The 20,496-nt window shown below is 42.6% G+C and overlaps 1 protein-coding gene and 1 pseudogene across 2 annotated transcripts in view; both read right to left on the bottom strand.

Annotated features, from left to right (window-relative positions):
- Nucleotides 1-20,496, bottom strand: part of PDSS2 (decaprenyl diphosphate synthase subunit 2) — a 229,263-nt gene that overhangs the window by 14,203 nt on the left and 194,564 nt on the right. For both annotated transcript variants that reach the window (XM_053664879.1, XM_037159022.2), the window contains one exon: nucleotides 5,376-5,408. In XM_053664879.1, coding sequence (XP_053520854.1) covers nucleotides 5,376-5,408 — 33 coding nt within the window. The remainder of the gene's footprint in view (nucleotides 1-5,375; nucleotides 5,409-20,496) is intronic.
- Nucleotides 10,388-20,064, bottom strand: LOC119059386 (60S ribosomal protein L15-like; annotated as a pseudogene).

Below are 20,496 nucleotides of genomic sequence, written 5' to 3'. Positions count from 1 at the left end.
AAAGGAATTTTAATGTGTACCCTATGCAAATGCATTTTATAACAAAACAAAATGTGCGGGGGGCCGGGGGGACAGGAGCAGCCTCTCAGGAGGACCGAGACAGAAAAATGAGATGCTCTGGGGCCCTGAACAGATCCCAGGAAAGAGGGCAAGTCAAAAACCTGTTCCTTAGAAAAAAAATCTCTCTTACATTTGACTGAGAACCGGATGCCTAATGAACTTCACAGTAAAGACCGAGATAAATATTTTAAAAAGCCTCTGTAAACTTAGAGCTTTTGTGTCAAAATTAGCATAAAGTGTCAAAGGCCATTGGAGGCTCAGTCCTGGGCACCTGTGAAAGAATAGCAGGAAGTGACTCACAGTGCTGACAGGGTTTGGTTGTGACCACGTGATATTTATACGTATCTGTATATCTGAAGCAATTATTAAAAAGAAATTGGGAAAAACTGCCTGAGCCTCTGATGGAGCTATTTATGCACGGCATTTTGAATGTGTTAAAAAATTAAGATTGTAGAAAGCCGAACCATAGGTGCCATGTTTTGCCTGAAGTGGTAAAAATACCATCTGCCTCAGTCTCTAAGCAGCATGCTTATTTCACATAGCAGTAGGCTCAACTACAGGCATACGCTCCGCTCCAGCTGGGGAAAATACACACACGCTTGTCGATGTTTTTCTAGGCAAGAGTAGTCAACAAATCCGCTTCCTTTCAGACATATATATTAGTTACCATAGCAAACCGAGTGTGATGTGGTCCGAGAAGCTTCTCCACTAGTCCCAGCACAGGGCCACAGATTCCTACAGTTCAATGGGCGGCACTCTTCTCTCTAGCACTGAACTCAGTCAGGTGTGTGCAACCTTGGGGCCAGAAGCCTAGGGAATTTGAGACAGTCTGAGAGGCACACAGCCCAGGACTGCTGACCAGTCACTGTAATTAAGACCCCCACAGCATTGTGCAGCCTTCCCGGACACAGTTCACTTCTGGTAATTACATTCTGTCTAATAAGGCTCCTGCTGCAGTTTTAACTAGGTATGTAAGATGTTCCCTGTTTTTCCATTTTAGAACCTACTGGGTAGAATCGCCTTACAGTTAAACAGCTTCCTTCCTGCCCAGCCCCCAGGTAGATGAGTTTCAGTAGTGGGTAGAGAACTGTGCTTTTGTCAACCACCACACAGAGGCAGGTGAGACTTAATGAGTTAAGAGTTCTTGGGTGCTTTGATATCATAAGATGAAAGGAACTGCAGCCGTGGAAAGCATTCATGTCCAGGCTCTACTGCAACAGAACTCAATTAAAAAGTAATTCAGTTTCTTATCTGAGCGTCTGAGTACAGACCGCTGCTCTGCTCAATGTGACAGACATCACAGACGCAGCTGAGACCGAGGGTGCAGTGACTCCTCTTCCGCCCTCTCCCTGCTGCCTCGCCATTCTGAGACTGACGAAATCTGAGAGATGGCATCGACAGCCACAGAGCACATGGCCAAAACAATTTTCTATGGTTCTCGAAATCTCAGTTTTCAGATAAAATTTGGCTTCCGAGTAAATACAACTTGGCGATAAATAAATTTCCAGCAATAAATAAATTTCATGACTGTCTCCAGAATGGCCACTGAATTTCAAATGTAGTTTTACAGATACACCCACCGGGAAGCCCTAAGCCACCAAGCACGACGCTGGCATTGGTCAGCATGAACACCATGACCACACAAAACTAGAGATGGGCAGACCGCAGGCCCTGGTGTGTGTCACTAGAGGCCACTGCACAAGAGAACGCTGCAAGTCACATCCTGCTGACATCGCCTCCACACTTGGTAGAGACGGATATAGTCTTTCTTCCCCATGTTATTTGGGTTTAGGTCTGGGTAAGGACGATAGGCCTGGATGGATTACCTAGAGGAAGTTAAGCCCTCAACTATCAGACCATTACCACATGTTCTGGGGTGGTGGGTGTCTGTTTCCTGGCACGAGGAAGAGTGCCACCGGGCACCGGGGAAGGCCAACTCAGGACGATGGCACGCAGGGGTGAGCTGTGTTATATAGTCAACGTGCTCTTACTACAGCTGATCTGAGTGTGTGATTCTTGACCCCGGACCTGTCCCGGTCTCCCGCACCTCTCCTGCACAGCGCAGATGCAATGCTCATCCACACGCATTTATCAAGCGCGCAGATGCAATGCTCATCCACACGCGTTTATCAAGCGCTCCTGTGTGTAAGCCTGTGCTGGGTACAGGTGCTATGACCATGAACAAAAACCTATCCCATGCCTGACCTTCAGGGCTCTCACCATCTAGTAGAAGAAGAAAGAAAGAAACAAGCAACTAAACAAAAATGACAAATGTTAAGAAGAAAAATAAAGCAAATGGGGAGTGGCTACTTGAGACAGGGAGGTCTGTGTCAAGCAAGTGTGTGACAGCAAGGCCCAGGTCAGCCTTGTTCGCGGTGGGGGCCAGTGCCAGCACAGCGTCTCACCGTGTTGGGTGTCAAACATGCAGCCCTTGGGTGGGCAAAGTGGGCAAAGGAAGGAAGCGGGACCTCAGCAGTACACACGAGATAAGAATGTCCCCCTACCTCCAAAGAATGTCTCCTCTCAAGTTTGGAATGGGCCTCATGAGTAAAGCAGGACTATTCTAAATTGCTCATTTTACACTAAAACTGAGAGAAGACCAAAGAGGTTAAGTGATTGATACTAGATTTTGCAGTGAGTTTGTGGCAGAGCTTGGTCTGGGGGTGTTTGATCTGGGCACCCTATTTTTTTTTCTTTTCTTCAAATTCTTTCAATTGTCATGTACTCCTGCAATAAGAAAGCCTAACGGAGTTCTCTGAGTCATAAATAAGCATCGATGATCAACAGTCACTCAACTGCCAAACTGTGACGGCTTTGCTTCACTTTTTGTTCATAAATCAGCTTTCTTTTACATGACAATAAAATCCCAGCCTTTACCTCCAAACTAGTTTATTGTAACCTTCCCCAGCAACTTTCTCCATCTGGTTGATGCCCGCAACGCAACATGTGTTAAAAGCTTTCCTTCCCTCTCTAATTGAGATCGGAAGCCCTGTACCAGGTTTTCTCCTGGAACTAACGTTATATGTCTTCTAGTTTCTTACTCATGGCCTCACTCACTCACTCACTCACTCACCATTTACCAAGTGCCACGCACTGTTAAGTACCAAAGGTACAAAGACAAGACACTGCCCTGCCCTCAAAGAGCTCCCAGTCTCTGACCCGTGTCATACCTGGATCATTAGAACAGACAGTAAGTGCAGCGGCTGAGAGATCCACGATGTACTCAAGACTGGAGGAAAGCACCTGACCCTGCCTGGGGAACCAGGGAGGACTTCCTACAGGACAAGATGCTAAGTTAAGCTTTACAGGAGGAGCAGGAAAAGCCAGATAAAGAGGAAGAACACTCCGAGCAGAGGGGTCAGTATGAGTCAAGGCATGAAGAACAGAAACAGTACGTTTTATGTAATTTGGTGCCATGGGGGTACAGGGTAGAGGGCGAAGAAGCTGGAGACCCCTCTAGGGGGTGAGATCACAGAGCACTTACTGTGCCAAGCTTTGAAATTGCTTCACAGACAACATGGAGCTAATGAAGGGCGTGAAGATGGAGTGTGAACCTGTCAGATTTGTGGTTTAGAGATTCAGAGTAGGAATGGATTTATGGGGACAAAGGGAAGGGAGAGAGACCAGTCAGCTGGTTTTCCAGTGGTTCAGATGAAAAGACCTGCACTGAGCAATGGAAGAAAGATTAAGAGAAGGGGCTGGTTTCAAGAAAATTTAGGATCTAAAATTGGCATGCCTTGGTCATGGAACATAGAGGTGAGGGAGCAGGGGCATTCAAGGGTGACTTCTAAGTTTCTCCCATGGTTGACTGGTGTGACAGGAGAGAGAACAAGTTACAAGGACAAGAGACAGAACACTCAAAGTGGACCCTAAGGTACACCGTGCACTTGGGGTGACACTGATGTGTCAGTGTGTTCATGGATCATAACGGATGCACCATGCCGGTGCAGAACACTGGCGTGGGGAAGCTGCGCCAGTGCAGGGTCGAGTGGGAACTCTCTGTACTTTTCACTCAACTCTGCTCTGAACCTAAAGCTGCTCTGAGAAATAAACCCATTAAAAACCAAAAAAGACCAGAAGTGTCGGGGAGGATGCTGAGTTCCGTTCAAGATGCACTGAGCTCCTTTGCCCATGGGGGACCCAAGAGGATACGTCCGCAAGCCGTGTATGGGTATATGATAAAACTCAAGTAGACATCTAAGACAAAGCAACACGTATGGAAGTCCTCAGTTTAGAGGTGCTCTGGTTACCTAACTTTTCTTGAAGGAGGCAGAAGTTTGTGAAACAGAGAAAAGAAAAGACCGCATTTCACACAGGGAAAGGAGTTACAGTAACGGTAGGGAGTTGCCAGGAGAGCACAGGGCTCCAGGTCAGCCCTGCGAGAGCACTGTGGGAGCACTGTGGGAGCACTGTGGGTTTCGGCTGTCCCCCTGCAGGCAGAACCCTTACGGGTCGTATTTCTCCCTCCCTGTCTTTGAAATGCAGGTGTGCTCACACCCTGGGTATTCCTGCTGTCGCATAAACCAGATGGTTAACATGTTCCTTTAGCCAAGCAGCTATACGCATCCCACACACCTGCTAAAATATTCCATTTGTGTCTGAGGAGAAAATAGAATGTGACCCAAGGGTGTTCCTAAGCTTCACTGGTAAACTGAAATCCGAACTCCTCAGGCCACTTTTAACCAAGGCTGTATCAAGTTATCAGTGGCACCTTTTTTAAAACCCTTCTATCCTCCCCCTACCCTGCTCTTCCCACCTGCGCATTTTCGCCTTGGTGAACGACGGTGATGTAGTGCTGACCTAGGCGTGTGTGTTTCCAAACGCTCCACGGGTTGTGTGGGAATCACGGCCTTTAGGAGCCAGAGTCTGCCCTGCGTGGTGCTGCCCAGGTACGATCTCGTGGCACCAAAAGCTCTCTTCCACCCACTGGCCAAAGGCTCTTTCCGGCACTGCTTTGTGATCTTACCCTGCTTATTTTCTTTGTAGTACTTGCCCCATCTGGCATTATATTATGTATCCATTTAGTTTTTCTTAGTTATCTGTGTTCCCACAAGACTGTAAATGTCTTGAAATGAAAGACTGGATCGGCTTGCCACTGTATTCCCAATACTGAACATGGTGTCTGAAATGAAGCAGGCACTCAATGAATAAACTTACTGTAGAATGAATCTTATTCTACCTGCGAATGCCTGTTTCTTAGTGGGAAATGTCCCTCAGCATGAATGTGATTATTCGTCTCAATTTTCAACTATAAACAAAACCAAACACCAAATTGAAATGTAGAAAACTGTGCAGTATAAATAAAATGTACCTACCTTAGTATAGTTTAACCTTCCTTTCTCTCGAGCCTAAAATAGAAAAAGAAAAAATTAATTCATTAGCTCTTTAAAAATTATTTGGTGCTACCATGACTTTTCTTCTTAAAAAATAAAGGGCAACTCCCTCTTTCTTATTTATCTCTAAGTATTTCCATAACGAACTACAGAGATAACAGTATATACATATTTACTTCAGCATGTAGGACACATATAAAACATTGTGACACACTGAAAAGCTGAAAGAACAGCACCAAAGCACACAGAGCAGCAGACACATGGCTTCACCCCTCTGTGCTTCTGCACGCACCCTGTAAGCGCAGAACAGTGATTTTCAACCAGCGGGCGCGCCACGAGAATTTTTAACATGTGCAGTACCCTGACTATTTAGTCAGGGGCAGTGACCACTTTTCCCTTCAATTGTCGAACTATACAAATGACAACAGCCAACACAACAATAGCTGTGTGGTGTGAATGAATCAAAACTATAGCTATTTTTTGTCAGATAAGCAAAACATGTATTTTTTGGTGTGCCACAGAATTTTAGAAGTTTATGTGTGCCATGAAATGAAAAAGCTGGAAAGTTGCTGGCACAGAACCTCTCATACATAACCACATGACCACTATCAAATTAAAAAACCTAACAATTATGCCATATCATCTAACATAAATCCACATGCAAATTTCTCCCTTGTTCCTAGAATATCTATTATAGTCTACTTCTCCCAAAACCAGAATTAATCAAGCTTCACATACAACATTTGGCTTTTATGTCTCAGTTAAATCTAGACTAGACCCTCCCTATTTTACATGAAATAAAAATAAAATAAAAACCATGAACTTTTTTCATAAAAACCACTGACTCCTTCAGGAGACCAGGGCAGCTGTCTTATAAAACGTCTCTCTTTTGGGATTTCTCACATTGCTTCTTCACTGTGTCATTTGTCATTTTACTCGTCCCCACTTTGCCTGCAAACTGAAAGCTGAGTCTGAAGAAGCTCGCCTAGGTGTAGGGTAAGCATTTTTTGCAAGGACACTTTATATGGAATATGATGATCTTCACATTGCATCAGTCGAGGAAGCACAAAACGCTGGGCTGCCCCACTCTTAGCAACCCTACAAATTTGATGCCAGGTCAAGGCGTGACTATCAGATGGCACTACTGTAATGATATACTTCCTCCTGCACAATCGGTAATCCGTGGGGCCAATTTTTCACTTCCCTTGGGATAATTTTTATTATGTTGTATTATGTCCAAAAGACCACTCCATCTGCTCTCCATACACACCAGGAACGAGGATGGAAAGAAAAAGTGAAGGTGAAGGAGACACCCTGTATGAAGTCACAATTTATTTTAAAAACATTTTTGGTTATTAAAAAACCATTTAAAATCAACACATATACTCAAAAGTGTCACATATCTACTTTTACTATGACAGGGACAACTGCTGCGTTCATCTTTGCTGGCAGGTGAGCTCATTTTTCTGTAGACTGGAATAAGACTTCTCCTGCCAGCTCTGCACAGAACAAGAGCCCTTCAACTTATGTGCAGGTTAGGTCTTGAGACAATTTGTTCCAGAGTCCAAAATGATCCCATACAGGTAATAAACGTGGGCAGATCACTTTCATGAGAGAAAAGAAGATGTTTACAACCTTGGTCCTGACTCTATGGCTTCCTTACAATCTTTTAAAAATTTATCCAAATATGCCTGGATTTTGTCTTTATTTTTTTAAGTGTTATAATAAGACACTGCTTGTGTATTAAATAAAGACACCACCACAAATCACTTTAAAATTGTGACTTGGACATTTTCAATGAAACTAACAGCCTCTGCAACCAAGGTATTATAAAAAAGAGTTTGGGGTTTTCAATCCGTTTTTTGAAGATTTTTAGGGGGAACCTAGGATTCTTAGTAAACTCAGAAGAGTTTGAACTTAGTCCTGAGATGTATTACACCAATAAGAATATGAGTCAGTTCTTGCAGAACTTTTAAAAAGATTACTCTTATCTCTCAGATATTTTCTATTTACTTGCTTGTCTATGAACATTTTTTCCCAAAATGAAGAGTTCCGTCTATACTGACAATCCCTCTTCCCCACTGCCACTTCTACACCAGTCGCAGGGAGCCTTCAGCACATCTATGTATGTGCTTAAGCATTCACTAGCTACTCACTTAGATAGTGTGCAGATGTGAACTGGCCTTGATCCCATGGCTTGTGATCCAAATAATCCATGGCTGGTGACCAAAATTTCATCAGTGGTATTTCACAATATGCTTAGTCTTTAAGTTCTGAAACTTCTAGCTGTGTCTTGAATTCATTTCAGGTTAAGAGATATCTGACATTGAACCTGATCCCCTGGTCACAAGTTTTCCACCTTTTCTTTCTCTTTTTTTAAAAAATATTTTATTTATATACTTTTAGAGAGGGGAAGAGAGGGAGAAAGAGGGGGAATGAAACATCAATGTGTGGCTGCCTCTAGTGCATTGCCTACTGGGGACCTGGTCCACAACCCAGGCATGTGTCCTGACTGGGAATCAAACCAGTGACACTTTGGTTCACGGGCCCACACTCAACCCACTGAGCGACACCAGCCAGGACCATCACAAGTTATTTTCAAATTCTCTCATTGTATTTTGTATTTCTAGCTTGGCTACCACCCTTTCACCCAGTAGAGACACACTTTGCCAGGAAGGATGACAGAGAAACACCATGCATTAATCCATATGTGTTCAGTATCAGCCCTTAAATGTTTTGAAGGCTGAGAAATTAGAAGGCTACATAAAATGACAGCAGAATTATCACAGCCATTACAACCTGAACCAACTATAACTACAGATAGGCAGCTCACCTGAATATCCTTTCATGTTATCACACAAAAAATTCTAATCTCTGAAACCATTTCATCCTTGGTTGCTTTGGCATGTACATAAAAGTACCATTTATTTTATAAAACAAATATAAATATTTAAGTCATGTAATATGAAAAATAGAGACACTTATTGAAGAAGATACAAGGTACAAAAAACATTGTACATAGGACAATGACGTCTCAGTCCCCTTCAAAGCAGGTGCCTTGGAACCTCACACGGTTCTCCCAAACACCATCAGCTGCCCTGTCGTATTTTCTGAATCTCACTGATGGTCTGAAATCTCTTCCCTCTCAAAGGTGATTTTAGTTTTGGGAAAAGTCAGCAGTTGCAGGGCGCCAAATGTGGGTGGTAGTGGGGCTGAGTCACCTGGATGATTTGATGTTTCTCCGAAAAACTGCATGAAATGTGATGCACGAGCAGGTATGTAGTTGTGATGAATGAAGCTGCCAATCACCAGTTGCCCATAGCTATGGCCTTCTGAATCACTCCAGTAGTTTCCATGGAGGAATGTCCAAGCTTAGCATAAAATTTGATGCAGATTCATTGTTGCTCTATGAGCTCAGTCATTTGAATGTGACAGCCACATGGTCACTCAATGGTGTCTACAGCCCCCAATGACTAGTACAGTGAAGTTGTCATTGTTCTCTCATGCATATTCCAGTCCACTTTTCTTGGCTTCAAGGTTACATCAATGTCACACCAACTGTTCTTGTTACAATAATAATGGCTAGACTTTTTCTGGACAGATGTTGCATATTTCCAGCTGCTATGTGGGTTAATGTCTACATGTGTCATATACATACCTGAAGTACATATTCTCATATAAAAATTTTTCACAAAAAGTTTTTAGAAGAAACATATAGCAAACTAGAAACAGATACAAATGATGATTTACTCCCCTACATCAGAGTATTTCTTATTAAACATTACTTCTTCCATTTCTTTCCATAAAATAGTTAATTTGGGAGGGGCCATAGATTCCGTTTCACCTGGTGGAGGCCCATTTACTAAATAATTACTCACTGTGCAGTTATTCGGCTTAGGCACTAGAGACACAGCCACGAACAGAACAGATAAAAATCTCTGTCCTCCTGGAGCTTATATTCTAGAGCAGGGGTGTCAAACTGATTTTCACTGGGGGCCACATCAGCCTCGCAGTTGCCTTCGAAGGGCCAAATGCTATTTTAAAACTGAATAAATGTAACTAATCCCTAACAGTTAAGCAAGAGCTTAGTGCCATAATTGGGTAGAAACAAGGTGCCAGGCCGGATAAAACAAGGTGGAGGGCCGGACTGGGCTGGCAGGCCTTGTGCTTGCCGCCTGCACTCTAGAGGGTTGCAGTCTTGTTTTAGATAAGCTTGACACACAATCTCCCTGTAGAACAAAGGCTCCATGAGAGTAGGGAAAACCCCTCCTGTTCACAACTTATTTCATGTCTAGATCAGTGCTAATACATAGTAGATGGTCAATAACATTTGGTGAATGAATCAATAGATGGATGGATGCTTTTTCTTTGTATGTCTTGGTTATCAGGTACTGTCTATTCAGGAAACTTGCAAAGCAAAATTCACCTCGTTCACTCCTAGTTCTGGGAAGCTGAGTGTTTAGGTTCAGAGCAGTGTGCAGCGACTGTGGAGCCATTAGATAGTGCCTTACAGATAATTTTTACCTACATTGAACAATACCGTGTTCTTACTTCATTACCCAGCTTCTATTTACAAGCAGATTAAGGAAGGGAATCTACAGAAAATAAAGTCAAAGAATCCATGAAAATCAAACAACAAAAGGGTAGGACACAGAAGAATGATCCAGTAGCCTTCTCACAGAGGCAGTGTACAGTATAATTAGGTGCCTCAACCCTGAAGGACTATATTAAAATGAAGAGAGCCCAGAATGGTCTCAGGAGACCTGAGAAGATTTCCAGATGCACCTCAGAGACTCTGGTGCTCAGCAGGTCTTGTCTACACAGGAATGCAAGTGGCCTAAGGTCTTAACTGTGCCTCCTGGGAGGATGGATAAGCTGGGAGACAGAAAATATGGTTTCTAGTCCATAATAGGTTAATATGTTGAATAATTTATTTATTTATTTTGACTGTCCTAAATTGTTCACTGGTAAGAATTTTACAAACATTACTTATGTTAGCAGTAACGGTGGAGCTAGAGAGTACTGCACCTTCTCCAAGCGGCACAGTGAGAACCACCAACAGTGTGGTGGAACTTGCGGCCCTTTTAAAGGCCACGGCTGTTGCAGCCTGCAGATGTCAGCCCTCACATCTCCCTGTGCTTGTGGACAGTTTGGTGACCCACTGGGTGTCAGGATTCCTTCTGATAGCCTTATGGAATGGATCAATGAGGATAACCTCAGAGAATATGAATGTGGAATCTTCAACAACCCAGTAAGAATTCAGGACTCTCAGAGCCCCACAGTGGTGCCCAGCTCGCTCCTCAGCAACAGACTGAAGGCTTCCGGGCAAATTTCAGCTGGTTAACATCACGATGGACAGGCTTACCATAGTTCACACCCTTAGGAACAGAGTGTTTGCGGCCACCAGGGTATACAGGAATCCGATAAATGATATAATCTTGCTTGGCCTGGTATCCCTGCCTGTGCACCCTGAGAAGGAAGCACATCACATAGGACTGCTTCTTCCTCCATCCTCCTGAATGTACTTGTAAGTACCCACCTTGGCTTATCTAATGGCTGCAGCCACACAGAAAGGAGAGCCTTTCTCCCACAATCCCTTTTGGGTTCCTCCAGTATCTTGAATAATTAAAAAAATTTTATGTGGGCTTTTATTTTCTTATCTGTAAGATAAAAAATTACTGGACCAAAGCAGACCGGATGTTCCCAAATGCTGGGCTCTCACAAATGCTGGGCTGGCTGAACCAGAATCACTTGGGCAGCCTGATAAAAGTGCAGATACTCTGGCACTGAGATTCTGATTAATTTGAACCACTGGTCTAGCCTATGTTTAATGTCCTTTTTGACTTGTGCTTCTGTATGCATCAGTGTTTACTTCAAAGGTTAAAAGAGAACTTTCTAAATGCCTTAAGTCTCAAGGAAAATGGAGTGCTGTAACTTCCCCCTTTTCTGACACCTGCCATTTATCATGTGTATTTCTAGCAGAGCAAGATTTTATTAAAATAACTTTCTCACTGGGGCCCAAAATAGGCTGATATAAAATAAATGCAGACTGTATTTCAACAGCCAGCCGTCCTGAACCTCTTCCTGCCACCGTTCATTTCCAGAAGTGACTGTAAATCTCAGCCATACAAAGCAATTCCCTAAGGGCTTCATTACTCAGGTCCTTAAAAGGGATTTACTCATCTTTCCCCCTCCTGTAGGTGTGCTTTTGGTCAATCCAGGTCATAAGAAAAGAGAGTAATTTTTCCTAGTCTTCAGCATTTCACAGAGAATGCATGGTTTGAACCTTGTTTCATCTCACACACTTGAAATGGGGGGATCCGAGACAGTGGCAGAGTAGGTGGGAACTACTTGCACCTCCTCCCGGGACCTAACTGGAAATGCAACTAGAATATGGAGCAATCAACCTGAATAACAAACTGAAGGCTACCTGGAGAGAAGTCTTATAAGCAAGGATTTACAGAAGAAGCCACATAGTGAAAGGGGGTAGCCCTGCTCCCACTGGTGGTAGCTGAGATTCTGGAGGGATATCTCAGCTGCAAAGGTCCTAGCTGAGAAGCGCAGGGTCTCAAGCCCAAGCTGGGCTCTCCAGCCCAGAGAACAGAGCCAGGAAGAGGTGCCCACCTAATATTTGGCTGTGGAAATCAGAGGGGATTTTGTCTGCCAGAGACATAGGTGCTCCCTTAAAAAGCCAAGGCACAAAAACTTGTTCATAGCAACTGACTCTGGGCTCCAGCAGAAGGAGGGCAGAGAGGAATAGAGGCAAGTGAGGACAGCCTGGCGTTTGTGGCTCTGGGGAGAGAGCTGAAGGGACCCCTGTGCTGAGTCTGTCTCCCACACCAGAGATGCCATCTTTCTTGGGTGGAACACTTCCCTCCATTTGGCATCAGGTTCGGAGAAAGAAATAATCCCATCTTCTGGACTCCCTGTCGCCATAGACAGTGGAACTTGTGTCCTGATGAGGGGGCAGCAGCTTGGGCCAGGGTATAGAAGCCTGGGCAGACTCAGCGGGTATCAGTGACTTACTCGTGTGGCTTTGGAGAGGGGGCTATTCCCCCACATTCCCCTAAGCATGACCAGCACCTCCCCCTCACAAGAGATCCACAGTCCCATCCTTCGGACTCCCAGTGGCCTGTCCTGCTGAGATCAGGCTCCTGGCAGAACCTGCAACAGTCTAAATTGTGTCGCTCTAGGACAGGGGTCATTTTCCCCCATAGGTCTGGCTGGTGCAGATCTTTTCCTTCACATGACCAAATCTTAGTCTGTTTGGGCCTGATAAACACTGCTGGCCTTACCCTGATGACTTGCTGAGACCTCACCCCACCACAGAGGTGTATGAACCATGAGCAGGTGGCAGGTAGACTGGGTATACCCTGGGACGTTTGTTGAGTGGCCTCAGACCCAGCACTGGCACCAAGTTTGAACAACTATCAATCTGGTGACCAACACTCGCCCATACCTGGTGACTCACTGAGACCCTACCTCATGCAACTCAAGTACCACCAGAGGCACTTTTAGTCTCTATGTCATTTAGTTCTGCTCTAATCTTGGTTATTTCCTTCCTTCTGCTTGCTCTGGGCTGTCTTTGTTGTTCCTCGAGTTCTTGCAGGCGTAGGGTTAGGTTGTTTGTTTGAAATGTTTCTATCTTCCTTAGGTAGGCCTGTATTGCTATAAACTTCCCTCTCAGGACTGCCGTTGCTGTGTCCCATAAGTTTCGGGTTGTTGTGAGTTTGTTTTCATTTGTTTCCAGAAACGTTTTGATTTCTTCCCTAATTTCATTCTTGACCCATTCATTGTTTAATAGCATATCATTCAGTCTCCCAGAAGCACTTTTAATGACTGAGCCTAATAGGCAGTTGGCAAGCAGAGGCAGGTGGAGGCAAATCTTGGGGCACCTTGGTGTGCCTCTGACCCAGGTACTGATAAAAGGCAGCCTAGGTACATAGCTTGATCCTTCCTGCACACACCCAGGCCCAGCAGAGGCAGCCACAAACTGTGGGTTGCTTTGTAGCTCAGAAGAGGTGGATAAGGGCCAGTCACAGGCAGTACCTGACACTGGTCTGTACCAGAGTCCCTCCCAAAAGACCCCAGAACCAACATACCCAGTGGCCAGCTTCAGACATTAGAGTGGGATCCAATGAGATTTAAAAGCAGCATATGCAAAGGGAGACCTCAGCAGGCACCAGACCCTGCTGAGGTGAATTCCACTTCATGTAGTCACTCATATCTGCACAGCTGCTAGTACACTGTGGTCAAGGTTGATTCTCACAGCCAGTCAGCCTGAGGGTTAACCCCACGTACAAACAGAGTAATAGTAATCAAGACTCAATTACAATAGGAAGGCCCACATAACCCACATAAAGCACATTTCTGGAGCACCTGGTTCAGGTGACCAAAAAGACTGCACCACTGTAGGGTCCCCTAAGACACCTACTACATAAGGCCACCCTACCAAGACTGAAAGTCATAGCAGACCTACCTAATACATAGAAACAAACACAAAGAGGCAACCCAAATGGGAGATGAAGAAACATGCCCCAAATTATAAAAAACAGGAAAAAATCTCTAGGAAAAGAGCTAAATGAAATGAAGGCAAACAATTTATCAGTTTAAAAAATGGTTATGAAGATGCTCAAGGAACTTAGTGAGTATAACAACATGAAAAAAGACATAAAAATACAAAAACAAATCAGTCAGAAATGAAAAATACATGATTTGAAATGAAGAATACACTAGATAAAAAAATAAACAGTGGGTTGGATGAAGCAGAGGAATGAGTTAGCGATTTGGAAGACAAAGTAGTAGACAACACCCAATCAAAGCAGCAACAAGAAAAAGAACTTCAAAAAATGAGGATAGTTTAAGGTATGTTTGGGACAATATGAAATGCAAAAACATCTGCATCATAGGGGTACCAGAAGGAGAAGAGAGAGCAATGGATTGAGAAGAAATAATGACTGGAAACCTTCCTAACTTGGTGAAGGAAATAGACACACAAATCCAGAAACCACAGAGAGACTCAAACAAGATGAACACAAAGAGGCCTACACTAGGACACATCATTAATAAAATTAGAAAGGTTAAAAACAAGACAATGTTAAAGCAACAGGAGAACAACAGTCCTACAAGGAAGCTCCCATAAGACTGTCAGCTGATTTTTCAACAGAAACCTTTCAAGCCAGAAGGGATTGGCATGAAATATTCAAAATGTTGAAAAGCAAGAATCTACAACCAAGACAACTTTATCCAGCAAGGCTATCACTTAAAACTGAAGGAGAAATAAACAGCTTCCTCAACAAGAAAAAAGATAAAGCAGTTTGTTACTACCAACCAGTACTGTAAAAAATGTTAAAGGGCCTGCTTTAAAAAGAGGAAGAAAAAAGTAACAGAGGAACCTAGTTACAAGAATAAAATGGCACACTTCTGCCAAGATGGAGGCATAGGTGGGATCACTTTGCATCCTCGCACAACCAAATCTAAAAACAACAAAGTTTTAATAACAATAAACGCAACCAAACCACACAGAAAATCGAATACGGAGTCTGAAAATAGCGAACTGCTCAGCTAAACCGGTGAGAGGGGTGAAGCCAGCAGTGGAGCAGGTCGAGCAAAAAAGATCCCCCGACCCGGACAATGCACAGGCAGCCAAAGGCGCGGATCCCAGGTGTGGGGTAGCTACGGGTGGACACAGGCAAGAGGTGCAACTGGCTGTCTACAGTAGATAGCGCATTTGCACGCAGATAAACGAGTGAAGAGGCCAGCGTTGAGACAGATTGCGCAGGCCCCAGCGGCTGGCGCAGGGCAGCGGCTTGCACATTTGTGCTCAGATAAGCAGGCGGGGGCCAGCGGTGAGGCGGACTCGGTGAGCAGAAAGGACCACCATTGCTCCCTCTCTGACCCCGCCCCCATATACAGCATCACAAACCAGCAACCTGGGTGGCCCTGCTCTGGTGAACATCTAAGGTGCCTCTCCTCATACATAACAGGCACAAACAGATAAAAACAGGGCTCAGAACAACTCAGAGCCCCAGAGCCCATAATCTAAGCAATGAAGAAATAGCCAAACTTTCAGATGCACAGTTCAAAACACTGGTAATCAGGATCCTCACAGAACTGGTTGATTTTAGTCACAAATTAAAGGAACATATGAAGGCTAAACTAATTGAAATGAATGGTAATGCACAGGAAACCAATAGTGATGAAAAGGAAACTGGGACTCAAATCAAGGGAGCAGACCAGAAGGAAGAAAAAAATGACCAAACAGAAAAATACGAAGAAACAAGAATTCAAAAAAATGAGGAGAGGCTTAGGAAGCTCCAGGACATCTTTAAACACTCCAACATCTGAATTATAGGGGTACCAGAAGGGGAAGAGGAACAGTCACGAGTGAAAACCTTATTTGAACAAATAATAAAAGAGAACTTCCCAAATCTGGCAAAGGAAATAGACTTCCAGGAAACCCAGGAAGCTCAGAGAGTCCCAAAGAAGTTGGACCCAAGAAGGAACACACCAAGGCACATCATCATTATATTAGCCAAGATTCAAATGAAGGAGAGAATCCTAGAAGCAGCAAGAGATAAGGGGACAGTCACCTACAAAGGACTTCCCATCAGACTGTCAGCAGATTTCTCAAAAGAGACCTCACAGGCAAGAAGGGGCTGGAAAGAAGTATTCCAAGTCATGAAATCCAAAGACCTACAACCAAGATTGTTCTATCCAGCAAAGTTTTCATTTAGAATGGAAGGGCAGATAAAGTGCTTCTCAGATAAGATCAAGTTCAAGGATTTCATCATCAACAAGCCTTTATTATATGAAATGTTAAAGGGACTTACTTAAGAAAAAGAAGATAAAAAAGATGAACAGTGAAAGGACAGCAAACTCACAGTTATTAACAACCACACCTAAAGCAAAAGCAAACTAAGAGGACAGCTAGATCAGGAGCAGAACCATAGAAATGAAGATCACATGGAGGGCTAGCAACAGGGGAGTGGGAGGAGGAGAAGGGGGGAGAAGGTACAGAAAATAAGTAGCATAGACAGTAGATAGAAAATAGATGGGGGGGCAAGAATAGTATGGGAAATATAGAATCTAAAGAACTTGAGACACGTGTTCATGAACTAAAGGGGGGAATTGTGGGGGAGGAATGTGCAGGGTGGAGGGGAACGGAAGGGGGAAATAGAACAAATGTAAAGGCATAATCAATAAAATAAAAAAATATTTAAAAAAAGAATAAAATGGCAATAAATACATATCTATCAACAATCACTTTAAATGTAAATGGCTTAAATGCTCCAATCAAAAGACACAGGGTAGCTGAATGGATAAGAAAACGGGACTCATATATATGGTGGGTCTCGCTGTGTACAAGAGACCCACCTGAGAATGAAAGATACACACAGACTAAAAATAAAAAGATGGAAAAAGATATGTCATGTAAATGGGAATGAAAAAGAAAAACAATCTAAGGTAGTAATACTTATATCTGTATTCAATATAAGTAGTAATATTCTATTCGATAAATGGTGTTGGGAAAATTGGACAAATGCATGCAAAAAATGAGATTAGACCACCTTCTTACACCATACTCAAGAATAAACTCAAAATAAATTAGAGATTTAAACGTTAGACTCAAACCATAAAAAACGTTAGAAGGAAATACAGGTAGTAAAATCTTTAACATTTCCCATAGCAATATTTTTCTAATATGTCTCCTCAGGCAAGGGAAACAAAAGAAAAACTAAACAAATGGGACTACATCAAACTAAAAAGTTTTGCACAGCAAAGGAAACCATTGATGAAATGAAAAGGCAGTCCACTGAATGGGAGAACATATTTGCCAATGATATATCTGATAATGGGTTAATATCTAAAATTTATAAAGCACTTATAAAATAACACCAAAACCCCCAAACAATCCAATTAAAAAGAGGAGCAAAGAACCTGAGTAGACACTTCTCCAAAGAGGATATATAGAAGGCCAAAAGACATATGAAAAGATGCACAAATCAACAGTCATCAGAGAAATGCAAATTAAAATAACAATGAGATATCACTTCACACCTGTCAGAACAGCTGTTATCGATAGATCAGTAAAAACAAGTGTTGGCGAGGATGTGGAGGAAATGGAACCCTTGTGCTCTGTTGGTGGGAATGCAGACTGGTGCAGCCACTGTGGAAAACAGTACTGAGTTAGCACAAAAAAACTAAACACGGCACTGCCTCGGGGCCCAGTGATTCCACTTCTGGGAATTTATCTGAGGAAACTCGATACACTAATTTGAAAGAATAGCTGCACCCCTATGTTCATTGCAGCATTATTTGCAATAGCCAAGATTTTGAATCAGCCCAAGTGCTTATCAGTAGATGAGTGGATAAAAAAGCTGCCATACATTTACATAATGGAATACTGTTTGGTGATAAAAAAAGGGAAATCTTACCTTTTGTGACAGCATGGATGGACCTAGTAGATATTATGCTAAGTGAAATAAGCCAATCGGAGAAAGACGAATACCATATGATCTCACTTACATGTTTATTTTGATCTAATGAACAAAATAAACTAATGAGCAAAATAGAATTGAACAACACAACTCACAGACACAGACAAGACTGTAGTGATTACTAGAGGGAAAGAGGGGTGGGAGACTTAGAAGAGGATAAAAAGTGGATAAATGACTTGGGTGGTGAACAATCTATACAATATACGGGTCATGTATTATAGTATAGAATTATATACCTGAAACCTATACAATTTTATTTGCCAATTTCAGCCCAATAACTTTAAAAAACCCATGTGAAACAGACAAGATAGTACTCCAGGGCTCGACACTGGAGGCTTCCTCAGACAGCCACAGTAAGTACTGTAAAACAATATTCTGTACAAAAGCAGTAAAGGCCAGTACTCTGAGAGGATTCACAGAGGGATTAATTCCAAAGGTTTATATACCAGTCTCTGCAGACGGAGCCAGATAGATTCCCTCTTGGTAAGTAATGGATGTACAATGTGGTCTTTTACTTTCAGAAACAAATGCTTTTTTATAAGTCAGATAACAAAGAAGGATTGGATGACATAAATGAACTGTTTCCAATTTCTAACTACTGTTATCTGGACTTGAAAGCTGGATATGGGGGAACCTTTTTCTAAAAGCAGAAAACTAATATTCCACAGCAGGGAGTCTAGAAATTGCTAGAGATTGGTCATCTCTACTTATCACATTATTTTTCTCCAATGCTATCAGCTACATTTTGGAATACAGTCTTTTTGTTTTTTAAAAAAAGATTCTCTTCTGAAACCTTCAATGAAAACTACCTTTCCCTCAGAAGTTTTAGTTGAAAGAACATAATAAACATCCATTTGCCCTCCAGCTGGATTAACCAATTGCTAGTATTTTGCAGTCCTTGTGTTCTCTCTAGTCTGGATGATCATTTGCTCAGTGTCGGGGAGTAAGTTGTAGACATCACGATGTCTCATCCCTTCAACACTTATCTCCAAAGAACAAAATAGTGTTCTATGTAACCCAAACCCGTGATATCTGAGATAAAATCCATATTCAAATATTGCAAGTCAACCGTGTCCTTCAGAGCTGTTTTTATCCCAGTCCAAGATCGAATTAAAAATCATACATTCCTAAGGGATGTCATGGCTTTATAATCTCTACTCATCTATAACAGTCCACACACCACTACATTATCTGTCTGTCATAATACTGTCATTTTTTAAGAGTCCAGATCTGTTGCTCTACAGAATGTCTCTTATCCTGAATCTGTGTGATTGTTTTGTAATGATTAGATTAAAGTTAAAATATTTTGGCATGACAACTAGATGATGCTGTATACTTCTCTATTACATCAGGAATCACACAATATCAGTTTGTCATTATTGGTGAAACTGAGCTCATACAATGTATTTAATAAGCCATTTGTAGGGTGCTTTGGGTGCACGTGAATATTTGCTTCTCTACTAACCATTCATTAAATTGTCTTAACCAATATCCATCAGTGATCCTTGTTTGAACAAAAGATTACATTGGTGGCTGCAAAAATAACATTTTAAAGATATTTTGCCTTGGCACAGGCAGAAATACCATTGGTTCCTCTAAAGAAAATACATCTTACTGAAAATAAACTCTGTCCATTTGCATTGGTATTAAGAGGCTGAGTTTATATTTAAAGAGGGGGTTTGTTGGGGGACAGAGGAAGGAAGGATACATTCATTCTCATCCCAGAATGATTTGTGTACAGGGTATGAAAATTTAAAAAGGTCACAAATCAGAAATCTACTACATCTGCTAGCTGAGCAGTTGCAGTGGCCAGTTGAGTTTTGGTATGGTAGAAGAAGCAGGCCTTATATTGTTGGACTCTCCAGTTACAGAGCTGGAAAGGTATTAGAATATAAAAAAACAGGGCAAGCCTCTTCTTTGCTATCTTGTCCATTCTTTTTTTTAAAATAAAGATTTTATTTATTTTTAGAGAGAGGCTAAAGGAGGGAGAAAGAGAGGGAGAGAAACATCAGTGCAAGAGAGAAACATCGATCAGTTGCCTCTTCTGTATGCCCTGACCTGAGACCGAATCCGCAACCCACGCATATGCCCTAACCAGGAATTGAACCAGCAACCTTTCACTTTCTGGGACCAACCAACTGCACCACGTTGGTCGTGGCTATCTTGATCATGCGTGCCTGCTAATAAGAAAGCACAGAAGGCGTCTACAAGGAAGGCAACATCATTCGGACTGGACTGCTCAGGTACCTGATTCTGCCATCTCTTTTACCTGGTAAAGCTAATCTCTGGAGGCAAATGTGAATGTCCACAGATTAAATTTCTCATACTCTTTTCCTTTGATTCACTGGGAAAAGAAGCAGCAACAGACAGGCACAGAAGGCTGTGGTGCCCAAAGAAAAGAAGAGGAGGGGCTTACTATATTGTCTACATAGTAAATCTCTCTCCGTTCAAAAGTCACCTTAACTCCCTGCTAAACATTTTTCTTGCTATGTTCTCTTAGCACCCGGAAGAGACATGAAATTTAAAATTACACAGTTTGACCAAAGCAAAAAAAAAAAAAAAAAATGCACCCAGATTGCAGAAAAGCCATGAGTAAGGAAACC

This window comes from Artibeus jamaicensis, unplaced genomic scaffold (assembly GCF_021234435.1).
Source record: "Artibeus jamaicensis isolate MK-2021 breed Jamaican fruit bat unplaced genomic scaffold, CSHL_Jam_final contig_387, whole genome shotgun sequence".
Taxonomy (NCBI): Eukaryota; Metazoa; Chordata; class Mammalia; order Chiroptera; family Phyllostomidae; genus Artibeus; species Artibeus jamaicensis.
This window is presented reverse-complemented; position numbering and strand designations above follow the sequence as displayed.